Source organism: Littorina saxatilis, linkage group LG11 (assembly GCF_037325665.1).
Source record: "Littorina saxatilis isolate snail1 linkage group LG11, US_GU_Lsax_2.0, whole genome shotgun sequence".
Classification (NCBI taxonomy): Eukaryota; Metazoa; Mollusca; class Gastropoda; order Littorinimorpha; family Littorinidae; genus Littorina; species Littorina saxatilis.
Window position 1 is genome coordinate 21,572,379 of NC_090255.1, and position 24,721 is coordinate 21,597,099.

At 41.2% G+C, this 24,721-nt stretch overlaps 3 protein-coding genes across 4 annotated transcripts; all 3 read right to left on the reverse strand.

The window, feature by feature from the left end:
* Window positions 1–2,232: 2,232 nt before the first annotated feature.
* Window positions 2,233–8,533, reverse strand: LOC138979996 (uncharacterized). The gene is made up of 2 exons (XM_070352761.1): window positions 6,123–8,533; window positions 2,233–5,632 (listed from the first exon to the last, which is right to left on the reverse strand). The coding sequence occupies exon 1, from the start codon at window positions 8,531–8,533 to the stop codon at window positions 6,404–6,406; it is 2,130 nt and encodes a 709-aa protein (XP_070208862.1). The 3' UTR covers window positions 2,233–5,632; window positions 6,123–6,403.
* Window positions 8,395–23,648, reverse strand: LOC138979997 (immunoglobulin superfamily member 22-like). 2 transcript variants are annotated; one of them, XM_070352763.1, is made up of 4 exons: window positions 21,152–23,648; window positions 14,744–15,043; window positions 12,299–12,552; window positions 8,395–9,264 (listed from the first exon to the last, which is right to left on the reverse strand). In XM_070352763.1, exons 1-3 carry the CDS (start codon window positions 21,279–21,281, stop codon window positions 12,344–12,346), a joined length of 639 nt encoding a protein of 212 aa, XP_070208864.1. In that variant the 5' UTR covers window positions 21,282–23,648; the 3' UTR covers window positions 8,395–9,264; window positions 12,299–12,343. The 2 variants fall into 2 exon arrangements, with proteins under 2 accessions (XP_070208864.1, XP_070208863.1); XM_070352762.1 differs by having other exon boundaries at window positions 8,395–12,552.
* Window positions 15,068–17,189, reverse strand: LOC138979998 (immunoglobulin superfamily member 22-like). Its single transcript, XM_070352765.1, has 2 exons — window positions 16,971–17,189; window positions 15,068–16,704 (listed from the first exon to the last, which is right to left on the reverse strand). The coding sequence occupies exons 1-2, from the start codon at window positions 16,981–16,983 to the stop codon at window positions 16,385–16,387; spliced, it is 333 nt and encodes a 110-aa protein (XP_070208866.1). The 5' UTR covers window positions 16,984–17,189; the 3' UTR covers window positions 15,068–16,384.
* Window positions 23,649–24,721: the final 1,073 nt, after the last annotated feature.

Consider the following 24,721-nt stretch of genomic DNA (forward strand, 5'->3'; position numbering starts at 1 on the left):
TTAGCCGGCTTCGCCGGGAAGAAGTAAAGCCGAATACCCGCCAAGCTTAGGTCCCACCCAGATTCGTGGAATGGGAACAGCACGAAAATGATCCAGTGGCCATAATGCCATTCCTGATCATATCATGTAGTGTTCTATCCTTGTCGACGACGCCGAATGTAACCGTGTGCCGAAACACCACAATCACCTTTGGAGGCGAAGTCCATTCAAACAGGATTGAGAAAATTAGAGCTTATCTCTAAGCCCTTTTTAAGAGGAAGGCCAGAACATACAGCCACATCAAAGCCGCCAGACCACATCACACACAGAACTCTACAATACACAGGTGTTGCCTACACACCCACACAAAAACACACACACACACACATACAAGCATATGGTCACAAACGAGGACTTGCTAATACACACATACGTGCATATGATCACAAACGCGGACTTTGAGAAGGCACATACCTATCGGGGACCAAAGAAGAAACAGAGTTTAACGTCTTCAGAAGCTCCAAAACAAGTTTTTGGCGCCAAAAGATTTGATGGCTCATTTTGCCGCAAACCTTTGAAAAAAAAAAGTGTTTTTTTTTTTTTTCAAAGGTTTGATGCAAAATGATCCATCAAATCTTTTGGCGCCAAAAACTTCTTTTGGAGCTTCTGAAGACGTTAGATCAATAAAACAAATGAGGACCCAGTTTTGGGTCCCCATTTTGGTTTAGGTCCTCAATTTGAAGGTGTGCAACAGTACGTTGCAAGTCCTGAATGGTGATCATATGCTTACACACTCACACACACACACCTAAAGTGTGGATGGTTACCTAAGAGGCGGCACTGGGTGTAGTGCCTTTCTAGTGCACTTGCACTACAACAGCACTGGGTGCAGTACTCGCTCCGGCATCGAAGAATTTTGCACTAAAAAATGCACAAAATTTGACCTATTTCGTCGCCTATAGAGGACGGAAAGAATGTCATTTTGAACATTGTTATGACATTCTTTCCGTCAAAAAAGTAAATTTAACGGTGTCAATTTAACCATAAGGCAACCATCCACACGTGTGGACGGAAAGAATGTCATTTTCAACATTGTTATGACATTCTTTCCGTCAAAAAAGTCAATTTAACGGTGTTAAATGAAGCGACCATCCACACAATTAGGTTGCCATCCAGAGTTTAGGTTGCCATCCACGTGTGGATGGTTGCCTTATGGTGATTTAGGCAACCAAACCTGTGGAAAAATGGGTACACACACACACACACACACACACACACACACACACACACATGCTTGTATTTGAGTCAAAATGGGGCTTTTTGCAATACATGGTGCAAATGGGTACATCACTTTCTTACCATATTTCAAACTCAAGCTTTGGCTCAAAAAGGCAGGAATGTGAGGTGAATTCATGAACAGGTCCTGGTCAAGTATTAATAAAAAACAAGCCAAGCACACACAGAAATAAAAATGGGGCATTTTAGAAAAATGGGTTTCTAGAATTGTGAACCCATTTTGTCCTGACATGAAACACACCTACTTTTGGGTTCGTACACACATTCACAAAACACACTGACATTTGGGTTCACACATGTTATAGAAACACAGACACCTGGGTTTATACACTTCAGTCTTTTCTCTTAAAAACCTTTAAGATCCTACGCGTTAGGGGTCTCCCTTGGTCCAACGTGTGTGAATGTTTTGTGTGTGGACTGTATAGTTATCTGATTTGAACATTTTGCATTATGTATGCATTTTAATGTGCAAAAAATATTCTTGTAATTAATACTGTGGTATTTGTAGAAATGATTGTATACTTTCTTTTCCATAAACCCCAAAGGATATGGGTGGATAATTGATCTGTTATCATGCAAGAACTTTGACTTTTGCCTTCTTTTTGTAGGTTTTAGATTGTGTTTGATGATGATTATTACATAAATCCTTCAGTTCACATAATAGAACCAAATGTTCCATATTTGACTAACTGAACACGAACCCGAAAAATATTTGCTTCATACCTGAAATACAAATCTTGACAACTGGCCAATATAAGGTAAGTATGTTTTTTTGTCAGGTTACTATGAACACTTTGAAAAGCAAATAGTTTTGGGATTCGTGTCCAGTTCGCAGCAGGTGTTATGTGGAAATTGTTCATAGATCTGTGTGTGGGGGAGGGGGAGGAGGAGGAAGATATAGAACCATTTGCTGCTCATTGTGATATCACACACTGAAATGAGTACAGACTGCATCCATGGTTTTTCGTGGTGTGTTTTATTCAACATAAGAAAAAAAGGTAAGTATACTGAGTACACTTGAATCGTTCAAACGGATCATGGACAATTCTGTGCTATACAGCAGTACCTCTCCTAACTCCAACAATAACAACAAACCATATGAGATTTCTTTCGTCAAAAAGTTTCATCTACTTGTGATCCATGACATTACAGTATGCTAAACAAAAAAATTAAAACAATTAAATAGAATATTTTTTTTTAAATCCTTTTCACACACAAGAGCAATCTTTCCTTGTTGACTGTTGCAAGACTGACATAAGCTGCCAAAACAGAAAATTGTAACCCCATTAATCTTCAGAAACCCTTTCTGAAAGGGTGTTCACTCACAAATAAGGCCTCACTGTTGCAAATCAAATACAAACAAAACAAAATAATAAAACAAACAAAACAAAACGATAAAACATGGCATTTCAAAATCAAAAAAACTAATATTTTTTTCAGTAACTGAACATGATGAACCATAACATGATGAGATTCTCAAGCCAAAGCAACTACAATTTAAGTCGTGCATTTCAGTAAACATTACATTATCCCAAAGAGTGAAGAGTTGGTTGTTTTTTTACTTTCTAGGTACAATACTGCCCTTTTGTAGTAATGATCACTGATAATTTCACAGAACACGTCAAGATAGATTGAAAATCAAAACGCACACACACGTCTATTTCAACATAAGAATTGGAGGCGTAAGTTGTAACCTCATTACTTTTCAGAACCCCATTCTGTTAGGGTGTTCCCTGTTAACTTTCTTGTTGACTGATGCAAGACTGACATAAGCTGACAAAACAGGAAGTACAAGTGGCTTGGCAAAATGTATTCTGTAATAAAAATGAATCTAACCTGAAAAAAACACCACTAAAGAGTGCTAGTGTCTTGTGAATAGTAGGAAACTACCAAAAAAAGGGAAAAAAAGAAACAAACAAACAAAAAGTTACATTAAAAATAGCTTCACAGAACATAATAATAATAATAATAATAAATGAGCATTTATATAGCGCAACATCATAACTTTACAATTATGCTCTTTGCGCTTGACACATTTAAAATTCAAACACAGTTATACAAGCATTTACATCTACATTCATAGTCAGCAACGCTTGATTAAAAGCATACACCATCAAACATACATTACAACAGATTCTTCCACTAATAAAGTAATAAAAACATGAATAAAATAGGTAGTAAAAACAAGGAAATACCAGCTGAATACCCTTAATCAAACAGAACATGTTATTAATACTGAAAAACAGCCCTAAATGTGTATACACATTATCACATTATCACTAAAAACATAAGATTGATTGAAGTTTATTTAAAAAAAGAAACACCCATGCAAAAAAATGTCAGCATAGAAATTGGATGCATGACTGTAACATTCTTTTTCACAAACCCATTCTGGCCGAGTGTTCACTTGAATGCACACCCTTATTGTAGCAAATCAAACAAATACACCAAAAAAACCTTAAAATAAGATTTTTGCTGACCGCTGAACACTTTAGTTACATATTTTCAAACAGCAAAGAAACATTACATAAATATAGTTAATTTTAAACAGATTTTCCCCTCACAGTATTAAGATAGGAGATTTTCCCGCCAAGACGTGTGACACAGTCCTTCAAAATAAAAAAGTGAAAATGATATTTCAGCAAAATTCTAGCTAAAATATAACACAGCGAGATGTTCAAGCCAAGTCAACTGAAATGTAAGTTTTGCATTTCAACCGTACATATCCCAAAGGGTGAAGAGTTGTGTTTTCTTTTCTTACTTTCTATGTACAATACTGTCCTTAATAAGTATTACAAATAATTTCACAGAAAAAAAGCTGGATAAAATCAAAACTGCATACTAACGTCTATTTTAACATGAAAATAGGATGCAGAAATTGTAACCCCATTATTTTTCAGAAACCCATTCTGACAGGGTGTTCACTCAAATAAATCTAATTGTAGCAAATCAAATAATAAACAAAGCAAAATGATAACACAAACAAAACAAAAATCAAAGAAACTAATATTTCAGCAAAATTCTAGCTTACAAATAACATGCTGAGATTCTCAAGGCAAAGCAACTAAAATTTAAGTCATGCATTTTAGTGAACATTACAATCATACTCTCTCATTTTTTTTTTAGTTTTTTTTTTTTTACATTAGAGACTTTAAGAAGGGCTACCACATTCATATGGTTGGCATTTTCGTGGTTGCAAAAGACACTCGGCGGGGGAACACCATGTGTCGCTAGTACAGCGGTTAAGAGGACAGAAGAATTTCGTTTCGCTGGTCGCACCGGTTCAGAAGTGTCGATCAGATAATACCAGCTGCCTCACTTCTGCTGAAACGCATCAGATACTCAGGCCACAACTCAACACATCATAAACTTTAACTGCTTCATGCATTTTTCTCCTCTAGGCGGCTTGACCAGCCGACTGAAAAGTTGAGTCGGCCTGATGTTTGGGTCGCCATCTTGAAATTTCTTTCGTCTGCTCAGTCACTCACTTACCCAATTCAAGCCTGCTTTACGGCTTTTTAAACTTGATTTTTAAAAACATTTCAATGATAAATCGCGCCTAAAGATGTCAGAGCATACATCGATTACACAAGGTAGGCATATTTTATGACTATTCGAATATAAAACGCGACCGAAGTCACTTTCGTCAGAATGACCAATTCTACAAATTTCGTTTCTCTTGGCGAAGCGAATTTCTGTTCGTAGAGATCGGAAGTCACGTGTACTCAAAAAGGTGTGACGTTTTACAACCGAAAATGCCAACGAAACGAATGTGGTAGTGCTTCTTAATCTCTCTATTATCCCAAAGAGTGAAGAGAAGTCTTTTTACTTTCTATGTACAAACCTGCCCTTTTGTAACAGTAATTACTTTTAATTTCTGAGAAATTAAAAATTAAAACATACACACACGCCTTGTTCAACATAAGAACTGGAGGCATAAATTGTAACCTCATCATTTTTCAGAAACCCATTCTATTAGGGTGTTCCCTGGAATACTGCCTCATTGTAGCAAATCAAATACAAAAATAAAAATAACCAACTTAAAATAAGATTTTTGCCGACAGCTTAACACTTTAGCCACACTGTCAAAAACCAATCAAAGAAATAGCATAAAAAGAGCTTTTCAACAGAATTTGCCCTAATAGATAAAGATTGAATTTTTTTTTCAAATTAAGACTCCTCATTAGAGGTGTGTCACAGTCTGTCAAAATCAAATCAAAGAAAACAATATTCCAGGAAAATGCTAGATTAAATATGGCATGATGAGATTTGCAAGCCAAATCAACTTTCTTTTTTGATGTACAATGCCGTGACTTTCATAATTATTATAACATAAGAATGTAAGATTTAATAAAACCTGCAGATGTTTGTTTGTTTGTTTGTTTATTTGTTGCTTAACGTCCAGCCGACTACGCAGAGCCATATCAGGACGAGGAAGGGGGGGATGAAGGGGGCCACTTGTCAAGCGATTCCTGTTTACAAATGCACTAACCCATTACTTGTGTCCCAGCAGGCTTTAGTAAAACTAAATTAATACCTACTGGAAGATTACCAGTTTCCAGTATGTTAAAATAGGCTTAACCTATCTACTGCTGGACTTACATCAGAACACTAACAGATTAAACTATACATGAATCGCGAGACAAGCGGCAAGAGAAGAGATTTTTGGAAAAAATACAGGTGAATGAGCAAGAAGGCAGAAAAAAGAAAAGAATTCATGAAGAAAAAGAGAGCATGACAGGAAAGAGGAACCAAAAATCTACCTAACAGCAAACTAGAAAGCTCCTGCGGTTCCAAAAACAGGAGGGGCTTTTAATTTCATAACCGCAGTGCCCCACTGCGGGAACCTGCAGATGTGAAGTGTTGTTTTTGGTGTTTGTTTTTTCTCAACATGGGATTGTGTTTACAGCCAACAATTTTGACAAACCTACCAATCCATACTTTCAGTTTCCTTTATGCCATGTGGCAGAAATACCAGCTGCAAACCAAGATGATGTAAGCTGCCTCTACAAATACAGAGTAAGGCCTTTAATCTCAACTCAAAAGTTTTCCCTAGAGCTGACCCTTCACCAGTTAGCGCTCCCAAGAGATCAGTCTCTCATTTGCAACTTCTGACCATTATAGGTACCTACTTTGACCTTATTTGCTTGAGACGATTGTGGACACAGTATTTAATGTCCTTCCAGGATCTGTGCTTTAGAACACTACTTTCTGCCTGTTTGCATCTTTCTGCTTCAAGTTTTTGCGGGACTTTATTCATTGAAAAACATGCAGCCAAATGTTTCTCAACTGCAGCAATTTCCTCTTTTTTCCAAGGCATTTTCTTCTGAGTTTTTGTTCCATCAGGCCTTCTCTTCTGAGTCAGTGTTTTACCCCCTTTAGCTGATGTACTGGTAGCTGGGGCGATGGTAAGGGAAACATCACCAACGGATGCACAAGCTCCAGCTGTATTTTCATTTGAAAGAGAGCAAGATGGTGGTCTTTCTTCTTTAGACACTTCAGCGCTGGCAGTGGCAGCAGGTTCCTCATCTTCATTCTCTTCATCTGCAGGTAGAATTTCTTCTTCAAGACTCTTTTCGTCAATTTCTTCGGGTATATCAACACCTCTGTTGAGTTTGAAGAGGACACTGGCTACCTTTGCCTTCTGAACAATCTGAATTGGCTTTCTGTAGACACCCCTGTGGATGCGAATGTCATGTCCGAGAAAGCCTGCCAGTTGGTCTTCCTCTAACTTTGACAACTCCATCGCTTGGCTAAGTGTTGCTAGTTGTTTCCTGAGGTTGGTGGCTGTGAACAGTGATTCAGAATCCACCTGCGCCTTCTGTGCATAGGTCCTAAGGACGTCAGAGTCCCTAAAGGGCTTCTCACCACTTGAGGCAAATAAGTATGGACTTGTGATGTCTTTCTCAGCTCTCATCTTCAACAAACGCTCAACAGCATGAACCATGCTTGGTGTCAAGAGGATGGGCACAGGTCGTGTGAACTTTCCTTTGATTTCCACTCTTTGTAGGATCTTGACAAGCTTTTGCTCAGTTGTTGTCAGAGTTTTCAGCATTTCCTCCTCAATTGACGACGACTGCAACACTTGAAAGTCCTGAACTTTCATTCTCTGCAACTCCCCTCCTCTTTTTCTGTTGAAGATGGTCAGAGAGGCTAGTGTGGCTTTGGCCAGGACACTGTATTCAGTTGATTGCATGTCCTCGTTGATCACACCATTCACTTTCTCGACGTCTTTCAAAGAGGGAAGGAGGAGCTGTTTGTTCATTTTAGCCATTGTGACCGACTGAGCAGCACCTGCTGAGACAGAATCATGCCAATCACTCGCCAGGAGAGAAGAAAAGTTTTGGACTTTTTCCAGCAAAAGCTTGTCACTGGATTTGATGGCTTCCGACACAAGAATTTTACAGCAGGTCTTCAGAGAGTAGCCAAGTTTGAGAGCCAGGTTCCCTTTCTTGTAAGCATGGCTTGGTTCTTCAAAGTGAGCCATGGCTCGGACTGTTTCAATGACCAAATCAAAATGGATAGGATCAAGTGCTTGTTTAAGGCTTGCAACCTTCATTTCAGATTTTGCCTTTAACTCCAAGACCAAACGCCCTAGTTCTCTCAGCCGGCTGCTGATGTTGCCCCTAGTATGTTCTTCCACATCTTTTTTGTAGAACAACCTGGAACCAAACTTGATGATCAGACTGTCATTTGCTATGACTCTCATGACGGCGTCATCTCTCATTCTTCCAACAACAGCTTGAAAGAAGGCACTGTTCTTTTCTTTTCCAATGGGAAGCATGTATGATCCTACCTTGGAACACTCGCCCCACTTCAAGTGCTTACTTGGATCTGGATTTTGTGGACAGTTGTGCAAATGCTTACTCAACAGGGACTTGGCATACAGCCCTTGGCAAAACCTGCAGGCTGAAAGTTGACCTACCTGGCGACCTGCTTTTCTGTACTTTGGAATGACTGTTCCGGACTGGCCTTCCAACACATCATAGTTGTGTTTATAGTCTCCCTCATTGAGCAATCTTACAAACCCGTTCCTTCTCTCTTTGGATCCTTTGGGAAGTCTCAAAACTGCCGCCACATCCGCTCCGTGAGCATGGACCTTTGTCAAATGTGTCGACATTTTTACTACCATTTTTGAACAAAATTTGCATGAATGTTTTTTACCCCATTTGTTTTCCTGGGGAGCTTTTTCTGCAACATGTAAAGGATCAGCTCTAGATTTGTCTTGTTTGCAAGGTGTAACTAGGGCAGGATACATTACGCTATCACAGTCGGAGTCAGACTCATCAGTCTCAGGCTGCACAACTTGGTCGTCATCAGGATCCCTTTTACTTTACTTTATTTGGTGTTTAACGTCGTTTTCAACCACGAAGGTTATATCGCGACGAGGGAAAGGGGGGAGATGGGATAGAGCCACTTGTTAAGTGTTTCTTGTTCACAAAAGCACTAATCAAAAAATTGCTCCAGGGGCTTGCAACGTAGTACAATATATGACCTTACTGGGAGAATGCAAGTTTCCAGTACAAAGGACTAAACATTTCTTACATACTGCTTGACTAAAATCTTTACAAACATTGACTATATTCTATACAAGAACCACTTAACAAGGGTAAAAGGAGAAACAGAATCCGTTAGTCGCCTCTTACAACATGCGGGGTGCAGAGAAATAAGGATGTGGAAAAGAAGACTTTTGGTAAGTGAAATAAAGGTGATGGATCCGGTCAGGTAGAAATAAGACAACAAGAAAAGAATTGGAAAACTGCAGGGAATAGTAGGGAGAGTTTTCTTGGAAGGAAATATAGGTGAAAGGACTGGTAAGGCAGAAATAAGACAAAAGAAGAGAAGTAAAGGGGTGGGGTAGCTCTGTTTAAACGCTCCCGCCGCGTGAAGGCGACCCCATGGGAGCATCAGGGTCCCTGTCAGACACCAGCTTGGAGCCCCGTTCACCCTCCACGCCAGGCCCAACTTGATCCTCGTAATCATCGTCACCTGAAAAGAAATAAATCATATTTTTCAGATAACTTTTCTTTTCATCCTGATAACAATGTCACCATGGAACCCCTACAATTGACTACACTACATGGATTAAGGGCAGAGGTGGCACGGAATTTTGATCCAAAATGGTCCCATGATGTGATTTGGGTTTTTATCATTTTTAGGCAGTTTGAACACCCTAGAATAACTGCATGATGTTTATTTTGTCAATTTCATCCTCTTTTTTCAATAAAGTGATGATTTGCAAAGTGAGTGAATGCTAAAAATATGCAGACTTATAACAAAAATCGATTTTTTCATGGCAGAGCAGCAGCAACATGTCGATGAGTTTGTCAAAGTTATTGCATGCAGCGTACTCAGCGGGAATTTCCGTTTGTTGACGATGTCACAGTCATGGAAATAAAGCCCGTTTGTGTCCCTCAACGGCCGCAACACAAGAGCTGGCGAAGGCTACTTTCACTTGCAAAATGTTCCATATTTGGAAAGTGACCTTTACCTTTGAAAATCTATTCGCTGATTGGTCATTTCCAATAACTTTCAGCCGGGAAGTAGTTCTGCGCATTCGCGCGCACCACATCCGCATAAACACGCGAACCTTATTTCGAATCGGTTCGACGTCTCAAACAGCGATATTTCTCCCAACTCGGCCTCTAAAAGATAAATTCGGCGGGTGTCTATCATGCAAGAGGCAGGGGAAGTTACAACTTGCGGCAGATCGAGCAACGAAGAAAAATAAGCTAGCGGTCGGTGTGAATGTCGAGTCCACGACGCCTGAATAACAGGTACAGAGGTAGGACGTCAGGCCTTGTTTATCTCACATAAACTCCACCTTGACTGTCCCAGTTACATCCTAAAGTACTGCTAATCGAACTTCGGACCCATCTCCCACTCATGTATCTCATTCTTGGTGAAACAATGATATTTTGACTTAGATATTTGCTTCGTTGCAAAATCCAACTTTTCTCATTCAAGGAACGCAACAACTAGGTGCATTTTCCGGTGAATCAAATGTTGGGCTAAATCTTTTGGATTTCATCCCGACTCTATTTCACCAATAAGAAATGTATATTCTTTTCTCCCTCTAGATCATTGAATCCCTTGAAATTGTCAGGGAAACATTATGTCTAGAGTTTATTTTGGCAGAAGCCCGACTGACGTCCTGCCTAAAGGCAAAGTTCCATGAGTTTTGGAAAAAATAATGCTTACTTCGAAGCAATTTCCGATCAAAAATCGGCCACTTTTTGTGCAATGGAAACAAGAATTAGCAGAAACCACATGTCTGCTCCTGCGATAAAACTGAGAACATCAAGAGTAGCAAGTAAAATTCCACACGCCTTTTTTCCAGCTGATCATAATCATTGTACTTGATGTTTCATTGAGTGTTATAGCAACAGTCTGATGTCCATATGTGCAACTTTGGACTGATAGGGGATTGTGAAGAGCACTTGGAGTATAAGAAAATGTCAGTGAAAAGTACCCGCATGCACACATACTCTTGGTTTGTCAATCTGTCTTCACTGTGCGCAGCAAAACACTTCACAAACTTTCAAATGCAATTTTCTCAGAATGTGATTTTCAAGGACGGTAACCACACGGCGATGATCTTCACATCCCATATCTACTTGTGGTAGACTACTAATTTTTTTCCCCCAAGCATTTTTACCCATTAAAAGATCCACAGGCAAAAACATTGCACAAAAGAGTCTTTTTATGTGTTTTTGCTTGAGGCAGGTTTCATGGTATCAGGCCATTTTGATAGTCTCAGATTTGTTTAGTCTTTTAAATCCATATCTGTGAGAATCTGCTGTATTTGTTGTATTAACATGCAAACTAGTTGTTGTTTAAATACTTTTTTGAAAATAAAAGTTGAAATTTTTGATAATGTGTTTATTTATGTGCGTGTGAATGGTGGCGATCGTCAAAATACGGATGGATGAATTTACTTTTGCCACAGCATCACTAAACAAAGAACTAAATTCCAACACACACATGCACAAGTATCAATGCTGTGGTGGTTGAGAGTGCCAGAACACATTGAAATGATTTTTTTTCAACAACAATCGATATCCATAACACAAATTCTAACTTATACTAGCTCCGCAAAAAAAAAATGTATGGGGATTCGGATCTGTCCGTCGGCATAGCGATATCAAGAGCATCGAAACTAATTGTGATTTCACAGGACAAAAACACAAGTTTACCTAATTTTGTATACTGTAAATACAAGTTTGTGCACCCTTGAAGTGAGTTATAATGTTGCCGAGGTCAATTTGCCCTTGATCGACGCACGGTGACCCGAGTTTCAAAGTTGCGATCCAATCCGTCTAAACAATCTAGCGATCGCCACATTTTTCTTTTCATTCAAAAACTAACCGTTTGGGGAGGAAGTGACGTCACGTTGTTTTACGTTGACGCTCGCGCTCGACAGAAAAAGACCGCAACAGTTTTTCAGTTAAAAAAATCGCAAAGTAATTACATTTTCTGAGGTTTTCTAGTGTCCGTCTAGTAACAATCGCTACTCTAGCGATCGCCACTGAGTGTTGAAGTCACATTTAACTCCATTTTCGACTGTTTTAAGAAACTATTTTGACGCTCAATCGTCACGTTTCAGTGTCGAAACACGTACTGTGCATTTGCAATCAGCCGGTGTGTCCAAACTGAAATGCGAGTGATGCCTCGATTTGTGGCGATCGCTCACGTGGTTGACGGACAGAAATACCTTCTTAGGGGGTAGGGGAACAGTTACTCCTCCATACAATAATGGTGTTCACAAATGATTGCAAACTTGTCTCTTTATAAACTGTTCAGACATGTCTTCTCTTCAATAATTTTCAGTTTTGCTCGGTTTGTTAATCAGGAGCACCCTGCAGTAAATGTTTCATCTGTGACAATGCTCGAAATGTTGACGTAATTCCAATGCCCATATCCTTCTCTTGTTATCTCATCTACCCAAAACCATTGAAGATAGAAAGACATTTATTGAACAAACTAGATGCACAACACCAGTCTTAACACGTTTTGTTCTTACATGTATATGAAAATATTGATGACGGCTGCCACACGGAAATAGAACTCATCTCCAGTGACAAGTCCCTCCAGTGTCCTCGTCGTCTGTGGTCTTGTCAGCGCGACTCCATGTCATGCGCATGGCCTCACGCTTCTCAATGATGTAGCCAGTGATGGGCAAGCCTCCGTCATCTTGAGGTGGCTTCCAGTCCAGCTGGACAGAGTCGCGGGTGATGGCCTTTGCTTCCAAAGGTCCCACTGGTTTTCCCGGTGGTCCTAGGAAAACAACATGAAAATTTCATTAAGATGAATTACAAACAACAAAAGATAACTTTGAAGCTCTAAAGGGAAGCATTATATGAGACATCATGTATGGCATAAAAAGACTTACCACAGAAACACAAACACAGAAAAGAGAATAATACATACAAATACAAAGTACAACACAAAGTACCGTATTTGATGAACTACAAGCCGCGACTTTTTTTCAAAAATAATCGCATTGCGGCTTATAAAAAGATGCGGCTAAAACGTTACCTAAACTTGAATAGCATTCACCGAATGGAAGTCGCCGCGGATTTTCATTTCGCTCGATTAGCGATTACCGGTACTTTATTAGCTCTCTACTCAAGACTCGGCGCTTTTCTCTTTCTTTCGCGAATCTTCGTTTGTCAACAAGTCGTCGTGACAAGATAGCGTACAGAGAAACATCGGATGTATCAGGATCTCGCGCGTGCGAGATTTCGTTTTTTTGTGTCTCGCGATAGTTGGAGGAGCGAGAGCCGCCATGTTGTGTTTTCGTCTGCTCGAAATGTGCGCAAAAGTCGTAAATCATCCCAAAAAAGCTTATTCCGGGCGGGACTACATGTGTGTGTTGGTTACAAATTGTGTGTGTGATATTTTTCTTCAAACTTTATCACTTTTCTTCTTTGTTTCACTTGTTTATTCTCGGAGCCGATTTTGCCAAATACCGTACTTTCGTTGCCTGGTTGTTTTGATTGATTGACACGATCTGATTATATTTTTTTCGACGGCGGCTAATATAGTGACGCGGCCTATACGTGGCTCGTCCCAATTTTTTTTTTTAAAGTCGGGGGTGCGGCTTATAAAACGGTGCGTCTTGTAATCCGTCAAATACGGTACAGTAAAACCTGTCAAATAAGGACACCCTTGGGACCAGACAAAAGTGTCCTTATTCTGCAGGTGTCCTTATTAGACAGGTGCAAGTAAACGCGACAAAGTCAAGTTGAGAGAGAGAGAGAGAGAGTACTGCACATGTACATGTACATTTATAAGAAAAACAGAAGCTGTTTAGATTAAACAGAGAAACATTTAATATTGACTGTTGTAAAACAAGTTTAAAAGCTTTTTATCATATCAACTGTATAAATTTAAATTGTTAAAAAGTTACTGGATCTCATTCATACAACACATTCACATTCACTTCATTCTGCACTCATCAGCTTTTGAAAGAATTTGTCCAGCGTTGTCTGAGTGGACCATTGATGGCAATGTGATTCGCACGTTTGGTTGAAAACCACTCGAACACGGCGTCATTTAGCTCTTCGTATTCGGTTGTCTTCTTCGAAACCCATTTCTGGTCAGCACGTCCGTCTCCCGATTCCCACAACTTCATTATTTTTTCCCGATCGACGCTGATTTTCGAAATCTGCGTTCTCCCACACCCAAGCTCTTGTGCAATCGTTCGGCATGATTTCCCACTTTCCAGTTGTTTGACAACATTTATCCTTTGTTCTAAAGTCAGCGCATTTCTTCCTTTTCTTGAATTTGAATTTCTTGCTGCCATCTTGTTAAACACGAATCACTCTTTCGAAGAGAAGATACATTCACTCATACACTTTCACTTCCGTTCCGCCGAACACGTTCCACGCGTTGGATTGGCTGCCTTGGAACTCTAGCAGCCAATCAAATGCGTCGACTTAAAACACTCACCAAGAATAGACTCTATCAGTATTCCAAGCTCTCGTAATCTCTCGCAAACTTCAGAGCATAGCAAAGCATGCGGTACAACGATCTCGTGCGAGCTGCACAAGCCAAGGTTCGAAGTTCTCGCGATGTTCAAAGCATAACAAATAGCGTGTCTCGCGAGAGCTGCTCAGATACCGACTAATATCAACTGATCGATTTATCGTCTTCTTCGTCGATCGAACTTCCCAGCTTGCTGTGGATGTCCGTATTTAGCAGGTATATGACTTATTATGGACCCAAAATACCTGTCCGCGTCCGTAATGCCGAGGTGGCCGTAACGTACAGGTGTTTTACAGTGTAAAGCAGTCCGTGCCGAGACTGACTGTCCGTATTCTGCGAGTGTCCGCTAAGTCCAGTGACCGTATTTGACAGTTTTCACTGTACAGAGTTTCGCAAGCTGACAAACATTTTGCTTTTAAACTAAATAGACTTTTTCAACTTGAGATTGACATAAAAAAAAAAGGACACAGTGACTTACCAACAGGCCTCTTTGGTGTAACAGCATCCGACTCAAGCGGTTTGCTGGTTCCCACTTTGTTGATGGCGAAGATTCTGAAGTAGTGCTTCTTGTCTGTGGCCAGGTTCTTTGCCTTGGTCTTGGTCAAGTCACCATCAACAATGGTCACCTCTGTCCAGGTTTCCTGGTTCTGCGACACCTCAATGCGGTAGTTAAGCACAGGGGCACCGCCATCATCTCGAGGCGCACGCCAGTCAAGGACAACACTTGTTGCATCCAAGTGACTGAAGTAGACGGGTCCCGTAGGAGGTTCAGGAACAACTGGAAGATATGTTTGATAGATGGTCAATAAAATGAGTACATCATTACCAGCTATTGTGTTTTCAGCGTAGCAATAGGGCCCGATATTTAGACGAGACAAGTATAATGCCGACGAGTCGAAGACGAGTCGCATTATACTTGTTCGAGTCTAAATATCGGACCCTATTGCTACGATGAAAACACAATAGCGATTATATAGCTATTCTGACATTAAATTCTGTGTTAAAATCATGTTTTTGTCAGCAACAAGTACCAGAATGGTCCATTTCGTTGAGTGCAGACGATGGTTCCCTTTCCGCATGAAGCCACGGAAATAACCGAACATTGAAAAACCCACGGACATGTATTACGGAGAAAACTCGAGATAACCGGATGTTTAGCATTACGTCAATATGCTAGGAATCATATGACGTCATGACGTATCATGCTTGCCTACGTATATTGTATGTTCGAAAGTCTGACTTCTGTTGGGAATTCGCGTGGTGAAGACTGCGGTAAATCTGCAGATGATAAGAGAACAAGGATTGTCTCAGAAGAAACGACTAAATGTTTCAGACCAGTAACTTCATTTCAACATTGCACTATACAATGGACGTTCTATGTGACAGGAGAGTTTGCTGATTTTGTGTTAAACATTGGAGAGATCGTCTGCTAGAATCAGAGATAGGTCGCTTCAGATTGCAGCTTCTGGAAATTTGCTATCGACATTTGTAACTTAGCTTAAAAACATTCCCGAGAAGAATTTCAAGTTTGTAAAGCTGAAAAACATTCCCGAGAAGAATTTCAAGTTGTCAGTGTATGCTGTTGTCGATAGAAACATCGCCGCGTGGTGCAGATGTGTAAACCAGAACCATGCGTCGGCCATTTTACTCAATATGCTTTTGGATGCCATTTTACTCAATATGCTTTTGGATATTGAGTAAAATGGCCGACTTCGGCAGCAATATGCTTTGATGATAGGAAGAGACTATCCAATCACAGCCCCCGAATTCCCCCACGTGTTCATCAGAATAGCTATATACTGGCATAATAGCCATATCATTCAACAAAGATGTTGATTCCACTAACATTTGTATCAAAATGATTAAATATTGGAACAGCTCTACTGAAAAAAGACAACTGCTGACTTATCTTTTTTTGCTGTAAATGACATTATTGCTGTGGTGTTGTGATTGTAAACTTGTGCAGCCCAATTGAAACAGAGTAAATATTGTTGTGTTCTAATCGTAAACTTGTGTATCAATTCTTGAAATACCATGCTTATTGTATTGTCTTTGCTCCCTACATTGGACTCCATCAATCAGGACAACCATTGCAAAAATTCCACAGTTCAAAACCAAATCAAATGACATTCTCACCAGCTTCCCTTGTTGGTTTGACCAGCTCCTTCATCTCAGTTTCTGGCCCAACTCCCTCCTCATTCTCGGCAGAGACACGGAAGTAGTACTCCTGTCCAGTCACCAAGCCATCCACATCTAAAGTCGTCACTGTGCCCTTGGTGGTTCCGGCCTTAACCCATGAACCCCAGTGCTTGTCGCGACGCTCGACGATGTAGGACTTGATCGGCAGTCCTCCGTCGCTGGTAGGTGGCTTCCATTTCAGCGACACTGCTGTTTCTGTGACGTCTGTTGCTGTCAGTGATTCTGGGGCTGATGGTTTCTCTGCAGAGACAAGGAGAGATTCATTAGTTTATAGCTATGGAATTACATATTGTGTGGGCCAAAAGCAAGTTTAGAGACTTGAAAAATGATAAAATTCTGTTGTTCCAGCTATGTCTTCAACCACAGCCATTTAAAATATGTCACGAAGTCTTGGTTTTGAGCCTATTATGTAAACCTTCATGTCTTTCTTTTCCTTAAATAAACACACACAAAAACAAGAAAAGCTTGGAGTTATTAAAAGTTATCAGAATAAAAAGCATACTCACTGTAAGGACTCATTGGTGTGATGGCATGTTCCGATTCCAGAGGCTTGGACTCTCCAGCAACGTTCTCGGCCTTGACCCCGACAAGGTCCTGTCCTTCCTGCAGAAGGAGCAGGTCGCAGGTAAGACGGTCGCCAGGGACACGCTCCACCAACGTCCAGCATGTCTTCCACGTCTCGCGCTTCTCCACAGAGTAGTGAGTGACTGGAGATCCACCGTCCTTCTCTGGTGCCTTCCGGGTGACCTTGAAGCTGGTCTTGGTCACGTCTGATATCACCAGAGGGCCTGTAGGCGGTGATGGTGGGACTGTTGAGAGAAAAGTGGGGTGGTTTAGTAAGTGTGTCACTGGTTGCCTTATCTTTTTTCAACTGACAGGTTGGGTCATGCAAAAAATATACCTGTGGAGTCAACAGGGCCTCACATCCATGAGAGGTAGCATAGGACAAATGTCCTGGCCAATGTAAAAGTGATAGGACATTTGTCCTGAACAAAAACAAATCAATAGGACATTTTTTTCCCGTAACAAAACGTAAATATAATTAAACTTGACTAGTTCTGTCCCTTTTCTGGGATAAATAGATCCCTGCGCCTTGAGTCCGAGTCTGGAGATACGCGCGCGATATAAGACTTCATATAACATAGTTTCTTGGCACGAGGGTAAAAGAACAAAAATACTGTTTTTGGCAAAAAGTGAGCAGCTTTGACTGCCACAGCTGCCCCCTTTTCTTGTTTTGTCAGCTGTCGGGTTTCAACTATCTCCTTGTCTCTCTGGAGAGATGGCACTTGCACACTAGCAGCATGGTCTTTGGTTTCTTGATGATCGGTAAGGGCCGATTTGCGAAAGTTCGAACAGCCAACGGTAAAAGTGTTGTACTTCCCTGTGTGCTGACATGAGGTGCAAAACATAAGTTTCCTCTCTGGGTCATGCGACACCCACGGGAATGATGTCGCCCAGCTTGAGACGAAGTTACGCGTGGGGGTGAGGGAGGGGGTAGTGTCTTTCTTCGGCTCCGATGTTTGACCATCGCGATCATCGACATTCTCACCTGGGCGATCGGGCTCTAACTGCTCTGGGGCTGGAGGAAGCTCAGTTTCCGTGCTACTGACAGATGATGAGGGAAGGGACTAGAAGTGTAATTTCTTCTGTCCCTTTTCTGGGATCAGATTTCGTTTAGGCGGCATGTTTCAATGTTTGTTATTTTCGGGGAAAGCGCTAAGGGAGGCAACTCTCAACTGGCTTCGAGCATTCCGAGTTGCGAGCCTTGGAAACTCTTTGGTACTAGAGGCACAAAGTGTCTAATTTTGTCTGCTACACATCGCTTTGCAATACATCGATAAAATAGCATTCAAACTACTGTAAATTGAGAAGTAGTGACGATGTCCGGATCAAATGATGGAATAATCGGACATTGACCACTTTGTGACAAAAACAATAGGACATTTGTCCTCCTGCATGAAAAATGTATAGGACATTTGAAAAAAATATCCTCATATGTCCGATGTCCGACGTGGATGTGAGGCCCTGAGTCAAGTAATGATTGCACATCAGAAAGCAAAATGATATTTTAAGTTTGATGTGAGAACTAGCTGTAACAACGCTAAACTGATTCAACAATGCTTGCTGACTAATCCTCAATCTACAACGTCACTGAAATTGCAATTCAACTCACAGATAGGCTTTTCCATTTTCACTGGTTTGGCTGTCTTCTGCTTTTCGCCAATGCCCACATCATTCTCTGCGGACACAGCAAAGAAGTAGTCCTTCTCTCGCTCCAGATCAGCGACAGTGCACCGAGTTCTGAAGCTCTCGACTGTGGTGACCTTCTCCCATTTGTCTGTGCCCTTCAGAGACTTCTCTATGATGTAGCGACGGACCCTGGATCCGCCATCGTTCTCTGGTGGGGTCCACTCCAAGGTCAGGCCGTCCTTGGTGATGTTCTTGATCAGCAATGACGCTGGTGCATCAGGAACACCTAAAGTTTAACAAACATTAGTCAATTTTGTATCAATATGTTTAAGACACATACGTTCAGACAAGAGACAGTAGACCAATGTTGAAAGAAAATATTACATTGGAACCTTTCTAGTAAGACCCTCCATTATCAGACATGAGACCAGCAAATGTTCAAAAAGTAGGAAAGTAAGCCGGGGTCCAGGGGCCGGATAGGCCCCTGGTGGGGTCCAGGGGCAACGCCCCGGTAGGGGGTTCAGGGGGGCTACGGAAAATGAATGCTAGAATTATAAAGGCCATTTTGGGGCCTCTCCTGATAGCAAAAAATTAGATCATGCCTTTTTAAAAAGCTATACAAACCACAAGAATAATATGTTTTAGCATTTTAAACAAAAGTGTAATTTATAACAATCACACACACACACACAAAACTGACTTGAAAACTTTCAGAACCAACACATTTTTTTCACCAAGTCCGTATTTCACCACGCAGTGGCCGTTGTCGCACCACGTGCACACGGCCTGACCGGGAATGGATATCTTGGCGATACTGTCGCCAATGAGCTGGCGCCTTTCTTTCTTGTTGATAATGACAGTCACTTCTTCTGACAGCCAGTTGGCTTTCCATTTGTTTTTCACACTTTGGTCGTCGATCGTAAGAGCTTCCACAGCCGACAAAACAATACGGAATCCAGACGCCATGATGCTACTTTTTTCACCTTCGGCGTTTGGAGATCGGCAGCCAATCAAAACAACCCGCAAACCGCCATCGGTGAATAATTAGGCCTAGGCGATACTGCTATGGGTTCACGCGAGTGCTGGGGTGTGAATGCACTGACTTCAGACGCAGACAGCTTCAGCTGAACGGTTCATACCACCACCACCACCCCCCCTTTTTTTCTCAACGAATTTGCATCGATCTCAAGAATGGTCTGTGAGCTAAGGAAAATATCGGAATTCCGATAAAATTCGGACCAGTCCCATGTCTGCATTATATGAGACTCCCTCTACTACAAGACCTGAATTGCTCACATGTTTTCTTCACAGTGTCACTAAATTCACCTCCATTATAGGACTCTCTCTCTATTAAGACCCACATTTCTCAAACTCTACTGACATATCACAATCCCTTCAGCTATTGCTCCATATTTGCAAACACTCGCAGTCCAGTTATTTCAAAGGTTTTCTTCTTATGAAAAGAGACTTTTCAAACACTTACTGAGGATCTTCTCTGGGCAGATGGGTTCTCTGGACTGCAGAGGCAGGCTCTGTCCCTCAGCGTTGACTGCGATGATCTGCAGCATGTACTGGCTGTCCGCAACAAGGCCGGTCAAGGTCACTTTGGTTTCTGTCGTCTCCTGGACGGTGGTGAAGGTGGAACGAGGGATGATGCGGGTCTGAACGATGTAGTTGGTGATGGGCGTGCCACCGTCGCTGTCCGGAGCGGTCCAAGACACATCTGCTGATTTATCTGTGACGTTGGACACGCGCAGGCCTGTTGGTGCTGATGGCACATCTGTCAAGAGAAAATTGTGTGATAAGAGTTTGAATGCTGAAGTACTGTTGGTTAAAGACCTGGGGAGCATTGAATGACAATGGGATAGTGAAAAGTTCAGTTTCACGAATGATCGCATTTTAATGATGAGGCTAGACGATCATTACAATATGTGGAAATTAAAGCATGCATGACTCTGGCAACAAAACTTCAAGGATTTTTATTTCTCTGCTGCACTTTCTCTGTTCAACTTGAAAAGAAAAATAGTATATCAAGATTATTGTTTAAGCTGCCTAAATCTAGTTTGTTTGTTTGCTTAACGCCCAGCCGACCACGAAGGGCCATATCAGGGCGGTGCTGCTTTGACATTTAACGTGCGCCTCACACAAGACAGAAGTCGCAGCACAGGCTTCATGTCTCACCCAGTCACATTATTCTGACACCGGACCAACCAGTCCTAGCACTAACCCCATAATGCCAGACGCCAGGCGGAGCAGCCACTAGATTGCCAATTTTAAAGTCTTAGGTATGACCCGGCCGGGGTTCGAACCCCGACCTCCCGATCACGGGGCGGACGCCTTACCACTAGGCCAACCGTGCCGGTTCTAAATCTAGTTAAACTTCCCTTGTTCCTATCAATACATTTTCATGCCAGGATTTAATGCTCTTCATTGAACAATACTGACATTTCTGCTTTGAGACCGAGTTAAAGTAAATCATTCCTTAACCCCAACTCACCATAAGGACTCTTGATCCTAACAGGCTTGTCCATCTCCAGAGGTGGACTGGGCCCAGCCTTGTTCTCTGCCATCACACGGAAGAAGTAGTCTGACCCAGTGGTCAAGTTCTGGATGGTGTTACTGGTCATGTCGGGACTGATCTTGTCCACACGGCTCCAGGTGGAGCGAGGGAACTCGCGCTTCTCCAGCACGTAAGCTGAAAGCGGCAAGCCTCCGTCATCCTCTGGAGCGCGCCACTCGATGGTGGCTGACGTTTTGGTGGTGCTCAGGACCTTGATGGGTCCTTGTGGTCTGGATGGTGGCTCTGGAAAAACCACAAAGGAGTGTTACTGCACTTTGGCAAGAACAGTGTGCATAAAATCAACATAACTCTGCAGAACATTTGTTTCCATTACAAAATAATTATGAGCAAATGTACAGGTTGTCAAATGCTTGTGAAAGATAAAACAGTTAAGATGCACATACAAGTTCAGTTAATGCTTGCAATTCCTGAATATCAGCTCTAGACCAGTGCAAACTAAACAAAACATCAATTCTCATAAACATGTTCGCTTTCCGTCAATGTTCTCACCGACGCCATCTTTGTTTAGCAGGCTAAAGCCGACAGCTGAATCGGCCCGTTCATGAATTTTCGGAATGAAGACACTCGGTGAAAGGGAAACTTAGTCCCAAATGGAAAGTTCATATTCGGGTCGAAGGTCCACTTCCTTCGATACGGAGGTTATGTTGTCATTATTTTATCGGAGATTTGATCTGGAAAATCGACTTTAGGGTTGTAGGTAGGACTTTACAGATCGAATCCAATGGAACCACAACAACTACTCTACCCCCCCCCCCCCCCCCATTTTTTCTCAACGGATTTAGACGATTCAGAAAAATGGTCCTGGGAACGAACTTTTGGGCGGAATTCCGCCAATTGGCGGAAGAATCTCATCCCTGATTTCAGCTTTGTGGCTTAAAAATTAATTAATGACTTTGGTCAAAATCTGAAAATTGTAATCAATTTTTTTTTTTTTTACATAAAACGATCCAAATTTACGTTCATCTTACTCTTCATCATTTCCTGATTTCAAAAACATATAAATATGTTATATTCGGATTAAAAACAAGCTCTGAAAATTAAAAATATAAAAATTATGATTAAAAATAAATTTCCGAAATCGATTTAAAAACAATTTCATCTTATTCCTTGTCGGTTCCTGATTCCAAAAACATAGATATGATATCTTTGGATTAAAAACACGCTCAGAAAGTTAAAACGAAGAGAGATACAGAAAAGCGTGCTATGCAGCACAGCGAAACCACTACCGTGCTAAACAGGCTCGTCAGTTTCACTGCGTTTTGCACGGCGGACTACGGTCATTGTGAAAAAATGCAGTGCGTCAAGTAATTTGAAGCCTCCCTAAAATGGGGTGTTCAAGCTAGACCTTTTTAAAGGGCAATTTCATAATAACACGATTTTAGAGGTTATCAATTTTTGCACAGAAAGAAAATCAAAATGATGTGAAAGTGAAACTTGGCACCATTACTTTGTCCAAAACAAAGCACCAATAATACAGTGAGTGTGGTTTGTGTGCATTATTCCATTCCAGTTTCCACAGCTTCACATTACTATTGCAATTTGATGCAAGCAAAGAAAAAGAAAGCTATCAATACTAAAACCATGAATCCTTTGTTCAGATCTAGTACGGTACTTCCATAGTTGTTTGTTTCAGCTACCCCCTCCCTCTTCCCCATTGTTCAAACTTACAAAGATATTTTTTTTAATGAAATTCAAGTGCCAGAACTATGGGAGAGATCCCCCTCCCCCTCAATCTCCAGTAGAATCTTTGACCTCATGAAAAGGATTTACCAAAGAAGATTCTGACAGACGAGTGATCGCATTTGGGTACATCTGTGACTTTCTGTGCGTGTTCAACACATTTTAAAAACCATCCGAAGGCAAATCTTGTTTAAAACAACAACAACAACAACAACAACAACAACAACAACAACAACAACAACAACAACAACAACAACAACAACAACAACAACAACACGTTTTTGAGCGGATTGTTGAGATTCGGTGCTTGATGACGATAAAATAATTTTTCTTTGAAACTAGCATTTAATCTGAACTGAAAGGGCGAGTGGTATTCAAACTCTTAGTCCGGTGGAAATCTGGTTCAAAGTCAATAAAAACGTCAATGGAATATTGTTTCTAACACTTACTTATTGAAGGGTTAAATGTTCTTAACAATATTTTCTGTTTGAAAAACAAAAACAACAAACATGCTGAAAACGCATGAAAAGTCACAGCGCCATTTGCATTTGCCGTCTAGATAGACTACATTGACTCATTGAGCGATCAGTCGCATCAGTGTGAACAGTTGCTTTTGCAATAACAGAAAGGTACATTTGAACCAAATATATGCTAATGAACTATTAAAATACCAAAAAGACAAGGCGAATCATAAAATATATAGGTGAGGAAATGATAAAATCCTTACTTTTTCCCAGAGATCTGTAGCTGCTTTTTGCACACTGCTTTGAAGAGGACTCCATATTTTTGGCGGCATCAGGAAGTGACGTCATGCAGAGCGAGTCTAGAGAGTGACTTCCCCATAACCAGGAAAAAACCGATTCGAAACACACTTCGGTGTGTGAAATCCGTAAACACAGCTAACCGGAAAAAATGTCAAAATGAGACATCCTGTTCAAATCAATTTTTTTGATGATAAAATAAGATTTCCTGCATTGTACATGCTTTGAAAAAAATGGGTTCCTAAAATGAGACCCCATTTTTTTTCAGAGCCCCATTTCAAGAGGATGTTAACTGCTCTGTGACCTCACTTTGACACGATTACAAGCACACACACACACACACTCACACACACACACACAGAGAGAGAGAAGCCGTATATATATATGTATAAATATATAGAGATAGATGACAGTATATTTTTCGCGTGGCTATAAATTGATTCGACCTTTGCACTTTTACAGTAAGGACAACTTACGGGTGCAAGGAAAGGGTTCTGGACACTACGGTGACCTTCTAAAAATAGTAACGGAACGGGAATATCCGAAGCTGCTTCTCATCCCGTAGCGCGCCATACAAAGGAAGGGAGGTAAACGCTGAATACACTGGAGAAGATAAGGAAGAGTTACTGGTAGTGGATCCCGAAAAAAAAAATCGGTTCAGCGCTGCGCGCTGAGAGCACGTGTTGAAATATCTCATCGACCAGGTTGTATCCCGGGTATACGTGAATATGGCCACCAAATTTGAAACAGATCCATCGAGAACCTTGGCCGCGCATCGCGAACAGGAACAGACACACAGACAGACACAAGTCGTATATAGATATAGATATATACGACTTGTGTCTGTGTGTCTGTCTGTGTGTCTGTCTGTGTGTCTGTTCGCGATGCGCGGCCAAGGTTCTCGATGGATCTGTTTCAAATTTGGTGGCCATATTCACGTACACCCGGGACACAACCTGGTCGATGAGATATTTCAACACGTGCTCTCAGCGCGCAGCGCTGAACCGATTTTGGGTTTTTTTTCGGGATCCACTACCAGTAACTC

Bases quoted from the DNA above. Each gene is read 5' to 3' on its own strand.
- LOC138979996 (XM_070352761.1), bottom strand. From the start codon at position 8,533: ATGTATCCTGCCCTAGTTACACCTTGCAAACAAGACAAATCTAGAGCT.
- LOC138979997 (XM_070352763.1), bottom strand. From the start codon at position 21,281: ATGACCAGTAACACCATCCAGAACTTGACCACTGGGTCAGACTACTTC. The intron at 15,044-21,151 runs GTGAGTTGGGGT...CATATCTTCCAG, and splicing joins TAGGATCAAGAGTCCTTATG to TTGTTCCTGAACCTCCTACG. The intron at 12,553-14,743 runs GTAAGTCACTGT...TTGTTTTCCTAG, and splicing joins TACACCAAAGAGGCCTGTTG to GACCACCGGGAAAACCAGTG.